Source organism: Phalacrocorax carbo, chromosome 8, assembly GCF_963921805.1.
Source record: "Phalacrocorax carbo chromosome 8, bPhaCar2.1, whole genome shotgun sequence".
NCBI classification, from domain to species: Eukaryota; Metazoa; Chordata; class Aves; order Suliformes; family Phalacrocoracidae; genus Phalacrocorax; species Phalacrocorax carbo.
In genome coordinates, this window is record NC_087520.1 from 43,753,578 (window position 1) to 43,775,103 (window position 21,526).

A 21,526-nucleotide genomic window follows, 5' to 3' on the forward strand; every position below is an offset into this window, starting at 1 on the left:
CTGGGGGGAAGAGGTTGGCCCATTTTCCTCCCCAGCAATTCTCCTCCATCCTGGTGGCTTTGCCTCTTTTCCGTAGTGCCCAGCTTGGGCAATGCAATCAGCCTGTGGCCAGCGTTGCGGTAGTGTTGGCTTGCTCCCTGCTTCCCATCCCAACGGGGGCACGTCCCCCTCTTGTGCACAGTGAAAGAGGCTGTCTGCTCTTCTGCCCCGACCCTGGGAGGCGCTCAGCTCTCTGCATTTGCACTGAAGTCCTTCAGGACCTCTGTTCAGCACCTCAGCAGATCAGTCTGGGGACCTTTTCCATCAGACGTGCTCGTCCTGTCACACCCAGCCCCATCCTACTGTCCCCACTGCACGGGCTTCCCATTGCACGCTCCCTTTTCGGCTCCCTGGCTCTGAAACAGCTGTAGCCAATCCATCCTGGCACGTAAAGGGGAAAACCATGAAATCCTGTTTCCCCTGCAGGGAGGAAGGGTCTCCAGGCTCCTTGTGAGATTAAGCTTTGTGCATATATCTGCAAATGTTAGGGGGGCAGAGGTTAAGCTGAGCAGTGGAAGGGGAGGAGGTGACAGTGCTTAGCAATGCAGATCAGATGGCTCTGAGACCTTCCAGTATTCATGGCCAAATCCTGGGATATTTAGGGGTTTAAAACATAATGAAGTCAGATGAAGGACGGGTGAGGAAGGACAGATGAACTCATCTCCCTGGAAGGAAGCTCTTTGATCTGCTGGTGGCCGTGACAGTGGCCAGGTGTCTGGTGGCCATAGCGGAGGTGACTGTGCCCTCCAAGGCAATCCCCAAAGGCAATCCGTGCTGCTGCCTCCAGCAGGGAAGCCATCAGGACAGCGACGACACCCACGAAAGCAGACTTGGGGTTCGGGTTTGGTCTCTGCTGGGGAGTTGCCCCATGACGCTGGGAGGCCGGGCCAGGCGGATGGGGTGGCTCCTCAAGTCCTTGCCCCCTCTGCTTAGAAAGATCAACCTTTCCAGGGAGATGCAGCGATTGCTCCTGGCAGCTGTGCAATCCCAGGAGTGGGTTTTAAGGCCATGCAAAGATGACAGCTTCCCGGGCACCTCTGCCTTGCTGGAGATACACACAGGCACTCGCTGCAGCTGTAACCTGCTGTGACCAATTTGCCGCCTCTGCTCCAGCTGAGATGTGCTGTCACGCCTGCTCCGAGTGCTTTGTTCTGCTCTTTGCCGCTGCCTCTGGTTTGCAGCAAAGGGCCATGCTTGCTTTACGGTGCTTCGGTTTAATCCGGTTTTCAGTTCAGCTGCAGATTTGCTAGGAGACAGGGAGGTCAAGGGACCTGCCTGGGGCCAGGGACCGAGTCAAGTGCTTCAGCCAAGGGAAAAGGAGACCAGGACTTGGGCAGGGCAGGCTCTGGCAGATCTCATGCAGGATCTTTTCTCCCTGTCCCCTTGCACACACTGGCATCTTGCCCTGAAAACCCTTGAATCCATCTCTAGAGGAAACAGGAGACTGAGCACGGTGCGAGGGCATCCTGAGCCATCTCGGGGGCTCTGTTTGCAGGGGTGTTCGGGGCGTTGGGGAAAATCCCTCTCACCAGCTGTTTCCCATCACCCCCAGTAGGCTGTCCTGCCAAGATGCTCTGGGAAGGAGCCAGAAAGGGGAGCGAGGTGGTGCCAGGTGTACAGGGAATGGATGGACCAATGACTTGGTGGGCTCTCCCCTGCCACAGGCACCGTTCCAGGGTGCCAGTGGGCATGGGGAGAGCCGTGGGTGCACGGCATCGGTTGTTGCTGGTCCTTTGAGACATCAAAGCGGGCTGCAGCGGGGCAAGCCAGCCTCACTGCTCAAACCCAATGAAAGGAGGTGTCCGATGTCTCCACTGAGCCGTTCGCCACCCATCTTGCCAGTTGTCCCACATCCTTCTCCCCACCAGCACTGCCACCACCTCCTTGCCCTGCCCTGCCAGTGCCTGCCATAATCCCAGTGCTCTCCCCCCTCCACGGTGCTAATCCTATAAATCCGCAGTAAATCCTGCCTGCCTGGCCCTGCCTTTCCATGTCGTTTCTCTGAGGTAGTCTTCGTGGGGTCCCCCAGCTAGGAGCTGGCATTTTTTTGGGGTGTACAAGACCCAGATAATGTAGCACCTTGGGGGGTTGCTTGCATCGGAGCACCAGGAAGGATGCCCGAGCCCTGGGGGGGTTTGTGCAAAGTGCTGGTGGCTATTAAATAAGATAGCTGATGCACCCCAAAATGCATCCCAAAATGTGCCTGGGTGCTGGTTCCATGCTCTCAGTAAGCTGTTCCTGTCTCAGCAGGAGATGCTCCAGCACGTACCCATCTCCAGAGCTACTGCTGAGCCCTGGGAACCGGGCGGTGGAAACCCCTCAGGCAGTCCTGGGGGTAGGATTGAGATGGGGAGTGAAACGGAGCAGAAGGATGCATAGCTGTAGGGTTGGGATCGATCCTTGCAGCAAGAGCAGGATTTATCTGAGATGGAGATGGGGATGGACAGCACAGCCCCTTTTAATAATCCTTTCTGCTGGGCTGCTGGAAAAAGTTGACAGGGAAAACGCTGCAGCAAAGTGGATAGGTCTCGGGGAATGATATTTTTGCTGCCAGAAGAGCTGGCTCAGGTGGACCTGATGGGTTGCTCATGTCTACGAATCGCAGCCTGATTGCTAAGCGCAAAGAGCATCTTGTGCAGAGAGGGGCTGGAAAGCCTCTCTCAGACCGAGCTCGCGGTAATCATCTGGGCTGTTTTTATCGGGGCCGTTTCGGTTTGATTCCCACAAGGTTCACTATTTCAGCAAGTCTATTTTAAGACTCCTTTGGTGTGCGGGAGCGGGACTGGAGCGAAGGGAGGCCCTGATGCTGCCAGGTGTTGCCTGTGCCTGTCCCAGCACGGGACCTTGCTCTTTGCATCACCAGCTGGGGATGGGAGGCAGCAGGGCAGCCTGGGACTGGGACTGGCTGCAGCATCCCAGTAGCACCAGTACCAGGCAAGTAGCTGTCCTCAGGCTCATCAATCCGCCCCACAAGAGCTTAGGCGGGCAGTGAATCACTGCATCTTGAGCAAGCCCAAAAAAGATTAAGCCGGCCTAAGAATAAAAACGAGCCCCGCAGTTCAGCCGGCTGAGATAAAATGAGAATGCGTGCCAATCGCCGAGCTCCGGGAGGGGAAGGGATTATAAACCCCGGGCAGATTATGGCCGTGTGTTTCGGTACACAGGGCAGGCGTTATGCTCCCGTTGCGCATCCCAGGCTGGATGGCTTTCTTGTGCCTCCATTCCCGGTGCTGCGGTGAGGTCCTGTGTGCATTTCATCCCGCTAATGACCAGTTAAACAACTCCAGTAAGTGCCCGTGCAAATGCAGGAGTTCAAAGAGGGGAATAACCAAATGGATCTCTCCCCGTGAGGCCTTTACTTCTATAGAGCCACTCCCTTCCGCTACACGCCAGATGAAAGGCACTATGCATATAAATAAATGCATTGTAGTATACCATCCGCCTTGGTCACTGCTGGCAGCGTGGACGGGATCGGAGTCTGCTCCCAGATAAGGATTCCCCTACCCTGTCTCCCCGCTCCCTTCCCTTTCAAATTAGGGGTTGATCTAAGGGGCAGTTCCTCGAAGCATCGCTCGGTGATGCCTTGGCTGGTCTCTAATATTTCCGCGCTGCAGCTGGAGTGCATGCCTGCAATCCAACCAAGATGTTATTTTTTCCTCCCACGACGTGACATTGCAATCCTCGTCACGGAGATGGGACTGGGATGCAGAGCTGCACTTTGCTGCTCCCGCTAACAAAGGGCTCGCAGAGTTTGATGCCGTTAGCTGTTCGCAGCGTGCCATGCCGTGAAACCCCTCTTTGCTTTTGTCTCCTCTTCCCAGGGACATACCAGGGCCAGTGGGTCGGAGGGATGCGCCAGGGTTACGGCGTCCGGCAGAGCGTTCCCTACGGCATGGCTGCGGTTATCAGGTCACCCCTGAGGACATCCATCAACTCCCTGCGCAGCGAGCACACCAACGGCACGGCGCTGCACCCCGACTCCTCGCCGGCGGTGGCCGGCAGCCCTGCCGTCTCCCGGGGTGGCTTCGTCCTCATGGCCCACAGCGACGCCGAGATCCTCAAGAGCAAGAAGAAAGGCATCTTTCGGCGGTCGCTGCTGAGCGGGCTCAAGCTCCGTAAGTCTGAGTCCAAGAGCTCCTTGGCCAGCCAGCGGAGCAAGCAGAGCTCTTTCCGGAGCGAAGCTGGGATGAGCACGGTCAGCTCCACCGCCAGCGACATCAACTCCACCATCAGCCTGGGCGAGGGCGAAGCCGAGCTCTCCGTCATCGAAGACGACATCGACGCCACCACCACTGAGATCTACGTCGGCGAGTGGAAGAACGACAAGCGGTCGGGTTTCGGGGTGAGCCAGCGCTCGGACGGGCTGAAATATGAGGGAGAATGGGCCAACAACAAGCGCCACGGCTATGGCTGCATGACCTTCCCCGACGGCACCAAGGAGGAGGGCAAGTACAAGCAGAACGTCCTGGTCAGCGGCAAGAGGAAGAACCTCATCCCGCTGCGGGCCAGCAAGATCCGCGAGAAGGTGGATCGGGCCGTCGAGGCGGCCGAGCGGGCGGCCACCATCGCCAAGCAGAAAGCGGAGATCGCGGCATCCAGGTAAGGTGGTCCCCGTCCCGATGCGGCATCTCAGCCGGGGTCCCTCCCCGATGGCCGCGGTTTGATGGGAGAAGTGGGATGGGACTTTTTGCAGTAGTAGGTGCTTGAGGGGTGGTATTTTAGGGAGGCAGGCAAGCGTGGCAGCGGGCGTCTGCCAGCGCGGGCAGCAGTCGGTGCTATCTGGACCCCAAAGCCGGAGTGGGCAGTGTCCTGGAACGCCAAGCCGCTGGGCTTGCCCAAGCCTCATGGGTGGTGTTCAAAATGGGGTGGATCCAAGCTGAATTATCCCTCTGCTGACTGTGAGCGAGCTGGGGATGCGTGACCTTCCCGAACCAGCCACCGAGGCCGTGCAGGGTCACCCAGAGCAGTGCGTTCACTGCAGCCTGTGCAGGGGGTGGTTGTACTGTGGTGGGACTGCACTTGTGGGTCACGGTGTGGGGCTCGCAGGCTGATAGCTGTCAGTTAGGAGGTACTGGGTTATTTACCCTGTTTCTCCCTAGCCTTTTTAATAAGCATGATGATACCCTTAGCAGAAGAGCTCCTGAGATGCTGTTTGCCTGTATCCTCTGTCTGACTTATAGCCAAGAGGAACCATCCCAGCCTGTGCTGGGAGGATTCCCAGCTATTTCTGTTCCCAAAAGAGGTTTTGAGTGGAAAAGCAGTCAAATTGCTGGCTGCAGCCGATGCTTGGGGAGGGTTTGCCCTGCCTGAGGCTCTGCTAGAAAGCAGCACATCTGAGTGCCCAAATAATCCCTACAAGCCTCAAGAAGTCCCCACTCCCTGGGCTGGATGTAGCCATCATGGAACTGCTCAGTGATTCAGAGCAGGGACCTGATCTGGCTGAAAACCAGCAGGAGAGAGGGGAAAAGGGGCTGTGTCTACTTCAGGTTGAAATAGGGTCCAACTCCCAGCTTAAAGCAGGGCCAACTCAAGCACCTTCTAGCTGGTCCCCAAAACGCGCTTGGAGTTTTGTGACTTGCCAGCAAGGTCCCAGAGAAGAGGTGAGCTGAGGAGGAAAGGCTCCTCCGCCGAATTCAGAGCTCTTATTATTATTTTTTAGGGTTGGTTTAATGGAGCATGGTCATTCCTTTCTGGTTTCTGAGCAAGTGCTACATATAGCAGCCAGGCTCGGGGAAAAGGACTTAGGGGAAAAACCCAGGTACCTCCTCAGTCGCCTGTGCTGGATTAATTGTTGGGTCTGGATCATTTGTATGCAGAGTCATACCTGAAATCTTGATCAGAATGTCTGCCGATGACTTCTCTGCAATGTGAATGAGACTCCCAGGCCTGCTTTGGGAGCATATTTGAGCTTGATGATGTTTTCGAGCTGATGTTGTACCAAATTGTTGTCAAAGCTTTGAAAAAAAGAAGTTCCCACTAGATTGCCAGGTAGGAAACAGACTGCAGAGCAGCAGAAAGACCAGATCTTTCCCTGTGATCTGGGGATGTGAATGCCTCCAAACAAAGGCCTGAATCCTGGAAATGGGGAGCTTTAGTCTGCCTTGGGATGCCGCGTCTGAGAACCTGAGCAACCTCTGTCCCCAGGCAGTAATTGTCGTAGAAATCCATGAGAGATGGAGTTGGAAGAGATATGACCCCCCCCCATGTTGGAAATACTTTAATGAACTCCTGGAATAGAATGTTCCATCTTCTAATTATGACAGAGAAGGAAAACAATGAAATTAGATAACAATGCCAGGACATGAATGCCTTCCTCCCCTGTACCGGCCCGAGTAACGCGGTCCTGAGCTCTGCGGAGAGCAGCAGCAGTGCTGGGAGGGAGGATGCAGCCCGTGACCACGCGTGTGCATGGAGGAGGAGAAAAGCTGTGGGATTTGGGGACTACCCAGAGGACCCCTTTAATCATCAGTGGAGATGCAAAGAAATAAATGAATGGGAGTGCATGGCTTCGAGGTTACTCCATCAGAGACTGACCCTGGTGCCACCAGAAAATGCTCTGTGAACAACCTGACAGCTCCATCCCACAGCCTGGCTCCCTCCGCTGTTTGTGCTCGGTCTTAACTAGTCTGTTCTTGACTAGATGCATGGGGAGGAAAGCCAGCGCCGGGAGCCCAGGGCTTTGCTCTTTTTATGGCACAGCTGTCGCCTCCGGTGCACAAGGGCTGCTGGTGTGTTGAAAAGCCCTTTATCGATCGGCTGCGCCGCCCACCTCTCGCTGCGCGAGCTGGGGACAGACAGACTCCAGCGTGACGCGCCCTGTGCATTAGTGCTGGGTTACCAACCGCGAGCGACATCCGTCCCAGGAGGTTTTGCTGCCTGTGTTAATGGTTTATGTTGAGACCCCAAAACCTATCAAAAAAGAGCCAAATCATTCGGCTATGCCTGGGCGAGATTGCAGGATTTAGGCTTTGCTGGAGACGCAGGGCGGGTGGGTTTAGGCGGGCATACAGGCTTAACCCCAAGCCTTGGATGGTGTCTTGGGTTTGCAATTCGGCTGCACGCAGGAGAGGCCCAAGGGCTTTGAAATGCAGGCAGGGAGAGCTGTTTTGTCTGAACCCCACGACCCTTGAGCTCGAACTCTTCCCCTTTGCGAGGGTTTTTGCACGGTCTCTCCTCGGGTGCGTCCCAGCCTGCAGACCCAGAAGAGAGCAAGGTTTTACAAACCTAGAACCAGCTAGAAAGGCTTTCATGTAATTAGTCTGATTAATTTTAAAGCTTCTGAAGGAATAAACACTCCCCTGCATTGCCCACACCAAACTGCATCGTCCAAACGGGGAGAAATGCACAGAATAGGCAGTGGGTGCATTGGCGGAGGAACCCTGATGCTCATTTTGGAGGCTTTGGGGCTCAGGGGTGCAATATTCCCCACCTAATACCAACATAAGCTCTGGCTTACCAGCACCTGGGGATTTTATAACAGCGCTGGTGTGTGGCAGCATGTGTGTGTGTGCGTGTGAGAGTGTGTGTATTCTCTTCTGTCTAATAATATGGCTGAGTTCACTCTGCAGCCTTTCCCTTGGTGGGGGAAAATATGTGCCCACCCACGTATTTCATTAAATTTGTAAGAATTCAGTATTTTTGAAAACTCTACCGCTCTGTCAGATTTGGTTGGAATTGGCCAACACGTTCAAAAGTTATTAGTGTGGGAGTGATGGCATATAGATATATAAACAGCACAATCACATAAGTAAGCCCCATTTCCTGAGGAAAGTAGGCTAAAAACATAGTGTACTGAAGACAAGTAAATTGGATTCTTAACGTTGTTTTAGCCTGAACAGAGCACAATTCTATCTCTGACACAGAAAAGTAAGCTCATTTAAGGAACAGTTTTTAGGTGCAGTGGATGATTCTCCTAAATTTTCTTTGATGCGATTAAAATGAAATAACGCTTTCTCTCCTCTTATATCTCCCATTCGCTGAAATAATTTGTGTAAAGTCAATGGGTGAGAAGGGCTCTGAATCAGGCCTGAAAAACTACTGTTGATATCAACGATCGGTTTTCAGAGGTAGCCAGGGAGGGAGCCCTTAAAATGAAGGTGCAGGGTGTCTCCTTTGTGCTCTGGGGTGCTCCGTTCCCCTCTCATATGAGCCAATAGTCATCGGTCTTTCTGCTGCTACCCTGGAAGGGTAAAGGATGCACCGGCTCCCACCTCATTAGTGATAACGTTGCTACCTAAGGCGAATTGTCGATAGGCGCTGGTGTGTCATGGGCAACTAAAATATAATATCCAGGCAAGAGAGGTGGGCCACAAAGCTCATCCTCACCCCTCGGCTTTCGGCACAGCGCTGGACATGGAGGACAGATGCACGAGGATCATCGGGGGGAGCTCGGGACTGACTCCAGGTCTCCGCGACGGATGACGGCAGTTTTAAAGCAAGGCAGACAGACCCTAATTCTCTCCAGGATTTCCTTCTTCTACCACAGTTCAAGGTTTTTTAATTAATGGCTGGACTACTGATGAGAGGAAGGGCTGTTACCAGTGCTAGGGATATGAGTCCCAGGGACAGGCAGCTCCTCTCCAACACGAGGTTCATGGGGCCCCGTTGTTCAGCACCTTAAATAACAGCTCCCCGGAGCCACCGATGCCCTAGCACCCTGGAGGGGATGCTGTTCTCAGGTTAGTCCTAAGTAATGCACTTCCAGGCATAATTATAGCCGAGCCATTCACCAACAATGAGAAAAATATAATTAAGCTCAACAGTCTCAGGAGGAGTTGGACTACAAATTAGCACAGTGTCATTCAACTTCAGAAAGGGAAACTGGAGGAAAAAAAAAAAGAAAAAGGAAGTGAATAAAGACAACCTGGCAGCGAGGACGCGTAAAGGAAAATGTTTGGACTCAGCATGGATGCTCCTTCAGGATGCTGCAGTGAGGGCGAAGCATCCGTCCGCGTTTGACATACAATGGGGAGCAGGGAGGCAAGAAAAGCCCCGGAGAGCTGAACAGCAAAGCGCAGAAGGTTGGTTGAGCCAAACAGGTATTTTCTTCAGAAAAATGGAAATGCAGCCCGGGCAAAACCCACAGAAGAAAATAGATTCTGCAGTTCTGGTCCCAAACATTTTAAGTTGCGGTAATGTCACTACCGGCAGTACACCGAGCCATAATAATGCTGCTTAATGCTCTCTCAGGCCTATGCCTGCAGCTTTGCAATTGTACTTAGCTGCATTTGATTTAAGGTTTCTGCTGGCTTTTCTGATGCCTGGGGAAGGTGGCTGCAGGGCTCCTGCATTAGTCTCGCCCTAATCCTGGCCTCGTGCTGCCGGAGGGGCTTTTGCTGCGGATGGAGAAGGGGGAGGAGGAGGGATGTGAGTTAAGGGGAATGCTGTGGCCCCAAAAGGGTTACGTGTCCCCTTCCTCGGGTCAGGATGGTGGGGACAAGCGGGCAGCAGACTGAAGCCGAAATGGGTCACAGCTGAAGGGGCTGAGCGAATGCTTCAGGGATCAGACCAAGTCTGTCAGGGCCTCCCACCACCTTGTCCAGCCCCTTTTTGGGCTGAGTCTGGGGAGGGGTTGGTTTCCTCTACTTATGGCCCTTTGAAGAAGCGCTGTCCCTTTCCCTGCTGAGGCCATGCAAGAGTTCAGCATCTGCAGCTCCCTGTGGTAGGTGTTTGCCGGCTGGAGCTTGGGGCTGTACAGAAATCATCTCTGCCCATTAGTTGGGGACTGATGGGGTCAGTGATGGCATCATCTGGTACCTGCTGGGTCTCATGCAGGGAAAGCGTGACTCTTCCATCCCTTCCCAGTCTCTCCATCCTCTCCTCGAGGAGCGCAGAGGGCAGAGCAACAGGGAGAAAAACACCGCCGGGATGGATGGGGGTGACTCGAAGGCTAAAAATCAGCTGGGGCAGGAGGTAATTCTCTTTATAGCAGCATTTTCTGTCTCCCTCCTGCTCTCCTTCCCTCCCAGACAGCCCCTGTGCAATGCAGAGAGGAGCAAAGCCCAGGGCTGGCAGCCTCCGACGGGCTTTACCATTGACAGCGAGCTGAGCAGGGCTGCGGCAGAGCACGCCGACTTTCCTCCCTGCCAGCTCCTTCCCTCTGCCACCTCCCTCACCTCCTCCTGCCCAGGCACAAGCTCCGGCGTGTTGACAGGGGTCAGGCGATACCGCGGCAGCAGAGATTAGGATCAGCTGTTATTCCTCCCTTTCGTGTGTCGGTGTCAGCTGCGATGACACGGGTGCCTCTGACTCACGGCAAGCACAATTTCCACCTCTAGTCCAGGACACTCGAGGAACAGCGGATCTCCGGATGGCATCCCGGAGCATCGTGTCCTTACCCATTGCCGGCTCTTGCGAGACCCACTGTCTGCACCGTGACTGTTTAAGTCCTCCTACAATGCCAATTTAATAACTTCCTGCTCAGACAGGACTTACAGCGTTAAGCCCTTTTGCGGCTGTGTCAAAAGTCAGGACTAGCTCACGCAGGTCCAGCTCTGCGTGTCCCCGACTGCCACGGTGCAGAGGTGGAGGGGCACATCCGTGCACAGACGTGAACAGGCTGGAAAATTAAGTGCCTTTCAGAGGAGTGATGCTTTACAAAGTAATCCAACTGGAAAAACCTCAGCAGGGTCTTTTTTAGCTTCTAGGAGAGCAGCTCGGCATGGGTTTCTCTAGTCCCTCTCCCTTTATTGCTCTCCCAGCCTTCACAAATGCTGCTCCCAACTTGGTGGCTCCCACTGGTTTCCCTGTCCACCAAACTGAGTATGAACTAAAACACCCCGGCTCCGTGGCCCGGGTGTGCAGCGAGCTTTCGTTTAATCATTTCCAACATTGCTAGGTCGTGATGAAGTAACAGGGGCAGCCCGTTGGCTTCACCGTGACCCCCGCCAGCTCTGCCCTCCTCCTCCCTGCGCTCGTCGGGGAAGGTCTCCGAAATCCGTGCGGTCCTGGCAGGCACGGTCCGTGTTGCGGCAGGCCTGCAGCAGAGCACAGCTGGAGGGGATGGTTTTGCTGTAGAGAGAAGCAGGAGACGGTTCTTGGGGTGCGGGAGGAAGCGAAATGCCTGGCGGCAGAGCCGGGATGGGAGACCTGTGCTGGTGCCGGGGCGCGATGTGCCGGTGCCTGCTCGGCGGTTGCTTTTGCAGTGGGACCAGATGGAAACGGGCAGGGATGGCACCGGCTGGCAGCGAGGCAGGGAGGATGGGAGGGTGATTCACTCCTGGCAGCCGCCGCTTCCACGGGAAGGGGCTGCCCCGGAGAGCTGGACAGGAGGCGGAGGGCAGCGCAAGGGGCTGAAGGGGAGGCTGCCTCGTCGTCGTCGTCGTCCTCCTCCTCCTCCTCCCTGGCATCATGTGGCAGCCCATCGCAGCCCGGATCATCTGCCTCGTTTCTAATCCAAGCCTTTTACCAGCTTTGTGCATGGGCTGAGCGGCTGGTGCTGCCGTCCTGCTAGGGCTGGCCCTGCTGCAGAATCAGCCCTTCTTGGGAGCTGGTGCGGGATGATTTCAGCCTCCCGAGCTGTGCTAGATCCCCCCACTAACACATTAGCCTCCTGTCTGCCCTGACTGCCAGCACAGCACAGGGAAGAAGGAATGAGCTGAAGAAGAGGATGGTGAAGCCTCTTCTCCTCTACGCTGATGCCAGCAGGAGGGGAGTGGGGTGCTGTCGCCCACTAGCTTTCGGGTGGAGCAGCTCTTCATCAGAGAGCAAAAAAAATAAAATGAAAAGCCAACCACCACAACAAAAGCCAGCCCCTGATTTTCCTTTCTGCTGCTTTTCCTATTCAACGAGCAGAAACTGCAGCGTTGCTTTTCTCAGCTATCTTCAGGAGGGAAGGGAGAGATCCTCCCCCAGCCTGCGCAGCTGCCTGGCAGGCAGGCTGGCTCGCAGCCCCATCGCTCTCCTCCATCCTCATCCTCACCCTCCGTGGGGTGCAAGGAGACTGGTGGGGCTACATGCAAACCTGCAGCCAAGCCCAAGGGCTAGATGCGGGGGATGCTGACTGTAGCATCCCAGCCCCTTGCTGCCATGTCCTGCCACCCTAAAGACCCCGGCCGCGTTGGTGGGAGCTGCTGCGCCGTGTCCCTGCCCGCTCCCAAGCTGCACCCCGACGCTGCAGCACACCGAAGCTTTGATAGCAGAGGAGAGCCATGGGGAAGGTTTGGGGTCCCCACACTACAGCTACGCTGCCTTCCCATCTCTCAAGAGAGGCCTGCATGCTTTTTTCCTCTCCCAGCTCCCGTTTTGGGTTTACTGGCAGGCGCTCCTGCCAGCTGCATTGCTCCCGCCCCAGCCACCCACCCACCCGCTTCCCTGCAGCAACAGCCCCAACACCCCCATGCTCCTGTACCCCCTGAAGCTCCTTCTTCCCCGGAGAGAGGCAAAAGCAATATCAGGAGAGCAACCGAGATGAACATGCAGACCTAGACAAAAATATTGAGTATTTTCCTTGCTGGCATTCATGAGCATCACTTCCCCCGACAGCCAGAGATGGGGATGCCAGGGGGACTGGCACTGCCGTGGGGGTCCCCGATCCCTTGGTGCTCTTGTCGTTCGTTTGAAAAGCCTCTAGCAATGAGCTTTCAGTCACCTCCCCAACACAGGACAAATGACAAGCTGTCTTGGCTTCCTAATCCAGGAAATTAAAGGATTTGACCATAGACCCTTCTAAGCGAATTTTCCCCCTGAAAATCCCAGGGGGATTTAACCCATGGATTGGACCGATTATCCCTTTAAAGTTGTGACTAAGAAAGGTCCCAATTCTTCAGGGTGCTGAGCGCCCTAAAATCCCATTGCAGTGGTGACATGGCCATGTCCAGTGCTCAGCCCACCATCTGCCGAGACCTTCTTTTCACTTTTATCCCAGGTCCGCTGCCCCTTTTCAGCAGTGGGCAGCAGCCCTTCGCTGCCTGCTCGCTGCCGACAGGGACAGCAGAGCCTCGCTGCAACCACGGCCCGAATCTGCCCCGTCCCATCCCTTTGCGTTGCCCTCCAGGGACATGGCACATTATTTGGGCACTCTTGGTTTTCCTGGTTCAGCATGAGGAGCAGCACGGGAGACTGGGTGCACCCTGATGGGAACTGGGTGGGCTCCGTGCCGGCAGCACTGGCTCCTGTTCATGGACCTTGACGGCAGAAGTGAGCACAGGACCAGGCCATAGAGTTTTGCTGAATTCATTCTGCTCAATTAAAGCACATCTGGTATCCATCCTCAAAGCAAAACCTGCTGGAGATGGTGAACCCAAGCAAGGCTGGGTCAGTGGACACCCCTCGTGTCATCCTCGTGAGCCTCGGTGGTTCGATGATGCCGCCCTGAACCCTGAGTAGCTGTTCCTCAGGGTTGGACTCCCTTCTTGAGAAGATATAGGGTTGTAGGCTCAGAGCTGGACACAGTGGCCACGGTGGATGTCTCACAGCCACCCTGCTGGCAGGTGGCCACGGCCGGTCCCCACCCAACACGACAAGATCCCTGGGGAGCTTCAAACAGGCAGGTGGCAGCTCTTCCCCAACCTTCGGTCCTGGGGACAAACCTTCTGGGAAAGTGGAGGGTCTCCAAGGGGAGAGGTGTGGGGCAGGACTCGGGCAGGGGCTGGTAGCCCTCCAGCACACCTGAATTGTATAAACGGCCTCTCTGGGGAAGCAGGCTGCAGCCTTCTCTCCATTATCTGGCTGTGTCTCTCTGTCTGAGCTGTCTCTCATCACCATAGCACGGAGGTGAAGCATAAATAATTAAAAGCCCAGATTCTCGCCTGGCAGAGCCAGGCTCTGAGTCCCTTCCCCTGTTGTGGTGCTGGCTGCTTAAATGGAAATTTTCACGGGCTTTGCCTTCGAGGCAGCACAGACCTGCAAACCCGGGGGCATCTGCTGGCCTCGGGGCACGCTGGTGTTTGGGGACCAGAAAGGGCACCCGCTGCCCCAGGGGGTCCCTGATGGCAGCACCCCACCCAGAGGATCCCGCAGGGTGCTTGGGATGCACTGGGATGAGCAGCACCCACCAGCAGAGGATGAAAGCTGGGTGCAGGCAGGCAGCGGGGCTGAGCGGGCAAACCCCACTGCAGACCCAGCAGCTCATGCGTGGGCCCCCCCCTTGAGAAGCCTCATGAGAAGTGGGATATTTAGGGGTGCAGGCTGGCTTTTGGGCTCCTGGGTGCTCAAAACCCCCCAGGCAACAGAGGGAAGAGACCCTTGCAGACAGCGGGGATGGGGAAAGTGGCTCCTGGGTGGTCTCTGAAGTTTGAGGCAGGCAGGAGCTGCTCGTTGCTGTGGCAACTGGGATGATATATTCCCCCCCCCAGTCGGCAGGGCTGCGGCTGGCACTCACACCGCACAGGGGTCTGCCCACCCCTGCCTGGCTGCCCAGGGCTGAGCACAGCCCCGGGGACACCCCCAGCCCCTCTACCCAGGGCCTGCACCCACCAGGGCTGCGGAGGATGCGGGGAACTGGGCGACGATGCCGCGGGGCCGGGTCAGCCCCAGGCAGCGTTCAAAACAACAAGAAATATCACCAAACACTCCTGTCCCCTCCACCCCTCCCCTGGGGGCTGGAGCTGCAGAGACGGGTGACGGCAGTCTGGCGCTGAACATATTTCTGCAGTATTTTAGCATCTGATGTTGCTTTTATTAGGGCTGGTTTGGTGGGTACCGTTTCCAGCTGAGATTTCTGTGCAGGTCTACGTCCACCCAAACCACGCGGGGCTCGTCTGCATTGGGGGATGGTGGTACCCTGGGTTTGGGGCATGGCCAGGCGAGGTCCTCGTCCCCACTCAGCACCTTCCAGGACGGCGTTAAGCAATGGGGTTAAGGGGATGCTGTCTGTGGCACGCTTTCCTTGGGGAACATTTTTGCTCTGGGTTAGTATTTTCTCATCACCCCTGGGTGTGCAGATGTGGGAGCTGGACGTGGCAGTGGGGGATGATGCTGCCGTGTCCCACACGTGGCTCTCTCCAACTAGCTGCTTTGGGGCCAGTTGCCCCTTACAGCAGAGAGAAGCTTCCCCAGTATCACTGGGCCCATCCTGGCAAGGCTGGATGTGGCAAGAGGTGCACGGAGTGGTCCCCATGTCCAGCATCTCGCTCCAGGTGGGGAATCAGCCTCCTCCCAGCTGTGTTGAGCGAGACACGGATGTATTTGCTTTCCAAGTATCTCTTAGAGCCCTGGTGGTAGAAATATGGTTTTCTATCACTCGGAGGACCGAACTCGTTTAACCCATCCCTTAAACCCCTGTCATGTCACCCAGAAAAGAGTCCTCTCTCCTACCCCACAGGGCTGGAGGCAGCAGAGAAGTCCCGGAGGACGAGGCTAGATATCAATCACGTCTCCTCCAACAGCTGGAGAGCATCTGTCAGCGCTTCTGAGGCCATTTCAGCTCCATGTCTTGGCATGAGTGCAGGCTGTGCTGGAACTAAAATATTAAATTCAGTTAAACGAGTTTGTCGTTGACTGTGGATGAAGTTTTTTTGCAGTTTGCTCTGAATTGGCGGGGGACGTTGCTGTTGGGTGTTGGCTGGTTAAAAAGGTACACGGCCAGAGGTACGTCATGGATTGTCCCTGTCCATGAGCCCGTCACCGGGGGAAAGGAGCACCATGAGCTCAGTGTTGTGCTGCCTCTTTTGGGCTTTTGTGGCTCCAGCAGCCGGAAAAAAAAATTGCCTGGAACATGCATTTGCCGAATGTCTGTTTTGCTTGAGGTGACCAAAACTTGTGAACCTGCCGGCGCATTTCAGCCAAAACCCGAACAGGGTGAAGGGTCAGGAAAGGGAAAAAGACTCTTCCTTGTGGTTCTGTTGTGTTGTGCTTCAGAGTTTGGTTTGACTTGGGTTTTTTTAGCATCAAAATGAAACTGAAATTAAATGGACTGATCTGCTTTTCTTACTTGTCATCACCTCCCTCACCTGGAGTTTTTTGCTTGAACTCCCCAAATTCTCTCAGTCTGAGCACTTTCCCCGTGGCTGTAGGGAAAAGCCCCTAATGCTTCCCAAGGGGTTGGGCTGTGCCGATGGTGCCTCAAAGGGATTCGAGGGCTTCGCTGGAGGCAGACCAGAGGCTCCCTTGGCTCCTTTTGCCCATGGCCTCATTGAGTTTCTCTTTCTGTGCTGCATTTTGCACCTTTGGCATTGAGGTTTCCACCCCACTCTTCAATCCCATGTGTGGCATCAGCCAAACGAGGAGGTCACTGTGAAAAACAGGGAGGGGTGGGCTCTTTTGGGGAGCCTTCTGGTGATGGAGGCCTAGGTGGGATGCTGAGGGTCCACCAAATCCACACCTTTTGATCTGTAGCCTGGTGCAGGTCATGGCAGGAGGAGGCACCTGGTACCCTCCAGGTCACACTGAGACAGCCTTTTTCTAACAGCCTTCGTTCATCCTAAGGTTGCTCCAAATTTGTGTCTGGACAGGGGGTGATCATGTCCCGACCACATCTCTACCCTCCTCTCCTCAATAAATCCAGGAGGATGGGTAAAGTCAGTCCAAGCCACCTATCCAGACCCATCTCGGCCAAGCCTCCCACCAAAAACCTGGCATTTCCCCGGCATAACAAGTAGCCCCAACATGCAGGGACAGGCTCACGAGGGTTTTGGCGGTGCCGCCTTCGGAGCCAGCCTTGCCCAGAGACAGGGCAATGCAAGGAATGCAGGATCCAGCCTGAAGTCATTACAGTCAGCAGCATGTACCGCCAAACTCAACGCTGCACATGTCCAAGCAGGCTGAGTTATGGCTGCTCGGGGAGCTGTAACTTGGCCTGTTGTGCATTTAAAAATCTCCACCCGAATGCGGCATTGATGTAGGGCTTTTCTGCTGTTCTGTTTTTGCATTTAATACAGACAGTATAGATCTGCAGTGTGCAGATGATCCAGCTCTGCCCAGGTTCCTTGGAGACTTTGTGCCTTCGCTTGCTTTTTCTAGGGCTTTTTCTTCTTTGTTTTTTCTTCTCCAAGGTTTGTTAGTGATTTCTTCCAACCTGTTTTGGCTCCTGCCTGAAAGTGGCAGGGCTGTTTGTAATGCGCTATTTTTGCACAGGGTTAGAGGAGCATTTGTGGCGTGGTCGTGCCTTTGGGACGCGTGCGTGGAGAGCTATGTGCTGGCACTCTGCGAGAGCAGGGGAGGAAGAGCAGGACGTCAGTGTTTCCCGTTTCCTCTCGCACTATCCAAATGGGCAGTCACCTTTTCCGTTATGGACATGACAATTATCCAGTAAAACCATGGAAACCTGCCCCTTCCAAACCATGACAGCTGGAAGGCAGGCAGGATTCCCCCCCCGCTCACTCCTTTCCCTCCCTTGAAGCTAACTTTTCCCAAACCCTGCTCCGAGCAGGTTCCTGCAGGTTTTGCATCACCACCCATCACTTTCCACACGCTCCCAGCATTGCTGAAATGTTCTCATGCCTTCCCCAGTTTATAAGAAAAGGGGAAACTCCATCCCCGGAGCTGGAGTTTGCTCTTGCTGCCTCTGTGTCTGGTCTGGAGGAGGGGAGTTCCCCAGGGTCGGCTGCATCCCGGGGTGGCCCATTGCGGCCGTGTTTGAGCCCTTTCCACGGAGCCAGCAAAGTGGCAGGTCTGGAGCGAGGCCAAACCCGCCTCCTTTGGCCGGACAGGCTGGGGCAGGAGTGGGGACGATGGCATCAAAGCTGTCCTTTTCCCAAGGCAAAGCCCAGCTCCTGCACACAGGTCTGGGCTGGCACCGAAGCACCGGGACAGGCAGGTACTGCCTGGCCACATCACTCGCCTGCATCCTGCGTAGCTTCATTATAAGTGACAGATGGCAGGAGATGACACTCCCTCTCCAGATGTTAATTATCTTGCGAGCTGTAAATAACATCTCAGGGCAGCCTGGCACATCGTTTCTGGTGCAAAAGGCCCATCGGCTTTGCCCTTGCCGGGGACAAAAAATTAGGAGGGAAACCCACTGGGAGGGAAATGCACAGGTCTGCCTGGCTCTGCTTATTCTGCGTGCCCCTTGGCCGGAGGGAGATGCTGGCAGCATCCCGGCTGAGGGTGGCAGATGTGCCTTTGGGTACCAGCTCCACCTGGCCCAGCCCTTGGAAGTCGACAGAGTTTGATTTTCTTGTGCCAAGGCTGGTATTTTTTGTTTAGCAACAACAGGGGTAAAATAAACAAATCAGAGCAGCCCCAATTTGGGTTGATGGCAGTAAGGTGAGCTGGAGAGGATGGTGGCGTTACGGCCCTTCAGCCGCTCTCACCCTTCTCCGCCGGGAAGGACCCGGCTCGGGGTCCCGGGGGATGCGCGGGGGTGGGAGCAGCCCAGACGGTCACGATGCAACTCGCTGCCTGCTGCGGTTTGGGCCACGTTTCTGCCAGGATTTTGGGAGCGTGACATCTGATTGTGGCTCGTCCCTGTCCCCCAAGTCACCATGACCTTGCACCATTACACGTTGTGGATTCAGTTCTCCAGCAAAACTCGTTTTGTCTACTTAAACGCAAGGACACAGCCTGGGATATTTTTTTTTCCTTACTCGGGTTAAAAACAAAACGGTATTTCAGTGCAAAATGGCAAATGACGCCGTGGTGAATTCACTCTCCATTTGTAAGCTCCAAAAATAAAAAGGTAGAGAAGAGTTTGGCACAGGTGCCTGGAGCAACAAGCTAAATGGGAACTGGCTCCATCCCCGTTTCAGCGAATTTCGGAGACCCCGTGCGTGCTGTGCCCCATTGGCACCTGCTCTCCATGAGGTCTCCCAGCTGGCTTGGGAATGGTTTCCCCCCGTAACGTTACATTTCCTGGTGTAAAACCACGGGGAAACTCAGTTTTGGGCTTTTGACTGCAACATTTTCCATGTTTCTCTGTATTTCGCTTTCCTGGGCTATAACAAAAGCATGCATCAGGTATTTCTTTCAGGATTCAAGGGTTTGACTATTTTTATTTTTAATTCAGAACTTTTCTCTTGAAACATAACATTCAGAGCAATTTTTTCAGAGCCTGCAATAACCACCCCCTCTGCCCCGTGCCATCCCAGCCATCCCCAAGCCTTCCCTCTTGCTGCCTCGCTGATGGGAGGTTCCCCCTCCTCCTCCCGGCGCTCATCGCTCCCCGCCACCACGCAGAGCTCAGGCAGGGGTGGTCCATCCTCCCACCCCAAAATCTCCATCCAGAGCCGAGAAGTCTGGCAGTGGGCGCAGGGAAGCCAGGCTTTCTCTTTGCTATGCACAGCACCTGCTTTCTGTCTGGCTGCAAAGAGCCAGAGCGGACGTTTTTGGCTGCATTACGTCATGTCAGAGGTCACATTAGCTGCTTTTTTCTCTTGATTAAGAATTCCAGCGATGGGAGGGTGGAGGAAAAAGCAGACGGAGGAAGCGGGCAAGGCAAATATGCTTGCGATAAGCAGGTAAATGGGAATTTATGCACAGATAGCTAATTGGTGTGTCTAATATTCCACCCCCTGAGTACCGGCACTGTATTACTGCCTTCACAAATCACTCGAGGAAAGCCTAGTGCAATAACAACCAAGCCAGGAGAGCTGTGAAAAGAGTCAAGCTGGAATTAAGAGTGGGTTTTATCGGGGCAATAAATGCCAGATAGGGAAAATAACAAACAGGTTGTTAATTGCTGCCATCTCCCCACTCCCTGAAGAAAATGTCTAGACAGAGCCTGGCCCTGGGTCGCGCCTACCCCAGCCCTTGCAGTTATTGTGGCAGACTTCTGGGGCCAGAGAGGTGCTGGATGTGGGATGCGGTGCCCGAAGAAGGCTGCCGAGCCGAAGCCCGTGCAAGGGGCAAAGGGAGGCAGGATGGGCGCTGCAGCCCTCCCCAGCTCTGCCCTAAATCAGAGATGCTCCCGCAGAGGTAGAAGCCAGACAGTCTGCAGCGGCTATTAATAATTCAGTCCCAATTTGTCCCATCTAGGAGAGCATGAAGACCAGCCAAGCCTCCCTTCCTTACAGGCAGGGTTTGAGATACTGCCCCGAGCAGGCAGAGCCTCTTTCCGCCTCCCCATCCCTGGTGCTGGCTGCAGCTATCGATCCCACGCCGGCACGGTCGGCAGCTGGGAGCGCCCGTGCTTCGCTGCGGGGTGCGGAGCGATGCGATAGCCTTGGGAGAGGGTTGCATCAGCGCTCACCCTCTCCCCTCGGCTCTGGGCTTCGGTTACCAGCATCGATCACTCGGGGACTTTTGCTTTGTGTTTCTTGGTGTGTCTTGGCTTGATGCAGTGAGGGCTGGATCCTGCTCTCCGCTGTGCCGGTGGGAGCGTAAAATAACCCCTGGCGAGTCAACGCAGTTGAGGGGCTCGTGCTCTCGCAAGCCTGGTTTTTGCACGGGGGGGTGGTTGGACTAAAAAAAATTCCTTTTCCTTGTCCAGCCATCCCTTTCCAGGACAAAGCGCATCCCCACGGTTCCCTGTGCGCCCCTGAGCCAGCCCAGCTGCTGCCGCCGCTGCTTTTCGCGTGCAAAGGCAGAGGGGAGAGCAAAGCACCAAGTCTTAAACGCCCTGCAAATGCTCTCCTTGAATTTTTCCTGAAGTATTTTCTTGCAGCTAGTGCATGTTTTAATTGAATTTCGCCATTTGAAAAATACGTGGACGTCTGTGATGGGGGGAGAAAACATCGCTCCTATAGGAAGATAAAGATGCATTTCAAAAAACCAAAAAGCTGCCTGATTACATATTGACCTGAGAGACAAAGCGAATCCAATGGAGCCAGCCTGGCCCCTTAGGAAAACTTGAGGCTGTTCATTATGTCCCAGGATGAGCTCACTGGCTGGTTAACCCCATCCTCACCGCTTGCGAGTGCCTGCGGGCCAGCAGCGCTCATCTGCTGAAGCCAAGCCTTCAGTGAAGATGGCACATGGCAGGTTTGCGTGTTTTCCCCTTCTATTCCGTAGGAGGAGTTAAAAAACCTGCATGCAAAAAGACTTTAATAATAGTTTTACTAATTTCCTTTTTATCTCAGCTTTCTTAATTAATTTCTAAGCTCTGGACAGTCAGATCAGTCTGTCTGTCACTCCAGCCCCTCCACCTGACCTAAGCAAAGGCAAAACAAGGGGGAGAAGTCAAAGAACCCCTTTGTAGTTACCAGGAGCTTGATTTTTTTTGAGCTCCCTTGAAGGAGGGTTGATTTGTAGGTATACCAACAAGGTAGAAAAGATTAAACCCTGATAGTCCTGTTGAAATGAGCTTGGTATTGATCAAAGGGTTTAGGGCTTGTTGCAATCTCGTGTGTTGGGAGGAGTTGGGACTATCTGGACAGCTCAGGGAGGTTTCCATCAGCTCTCAGCATGGGACGGAGGAGGGCTGGGGAGCTCTATCCCTGCAGCAGGATCCCGACAAACACAAGCAATAAAGCAGCATTTTTGTACTTCCCTGTCAAGCTTAAACCCTGCCAGGCAAGAAACCCCTCGGCCGAGCTTTGGGTTGACGGGGACGCCAGAGAAGCAAGGAGTTTGCCTGCACAAGAACAGAAGTCCCCCAGCAAGAGCTGCCACGTGAATTTTGGAAAACAGACCTTCTTGTCCAGAAATCTTGCACAAATGATGCTTTTCC

The 21,526-nt window shown here is 54.8% G+C and overlaps 1 protein-coding gene across 1 annotated transcript in view; it reads left to right on the top strand.

Annotated features, from left to right (window-relative positions):
* JPH3 (junctophilin 3) overlaps positions 1-21,526 on the top strand; it is a 58,705-nt gene that overhangs the window by 13,558 nt on the left and 23,621 nt on the right. The window contains exon 2 of the mRNA XM_064459726.1: positions 3,861-4,638. Coding sequence (XP_064315796.1) covers positions 3,861-4,638 — 778 coding nt within the window. The remainder of the gene's footprint in view (positions 1-3,860; positions 4,639-21,526) is intronic.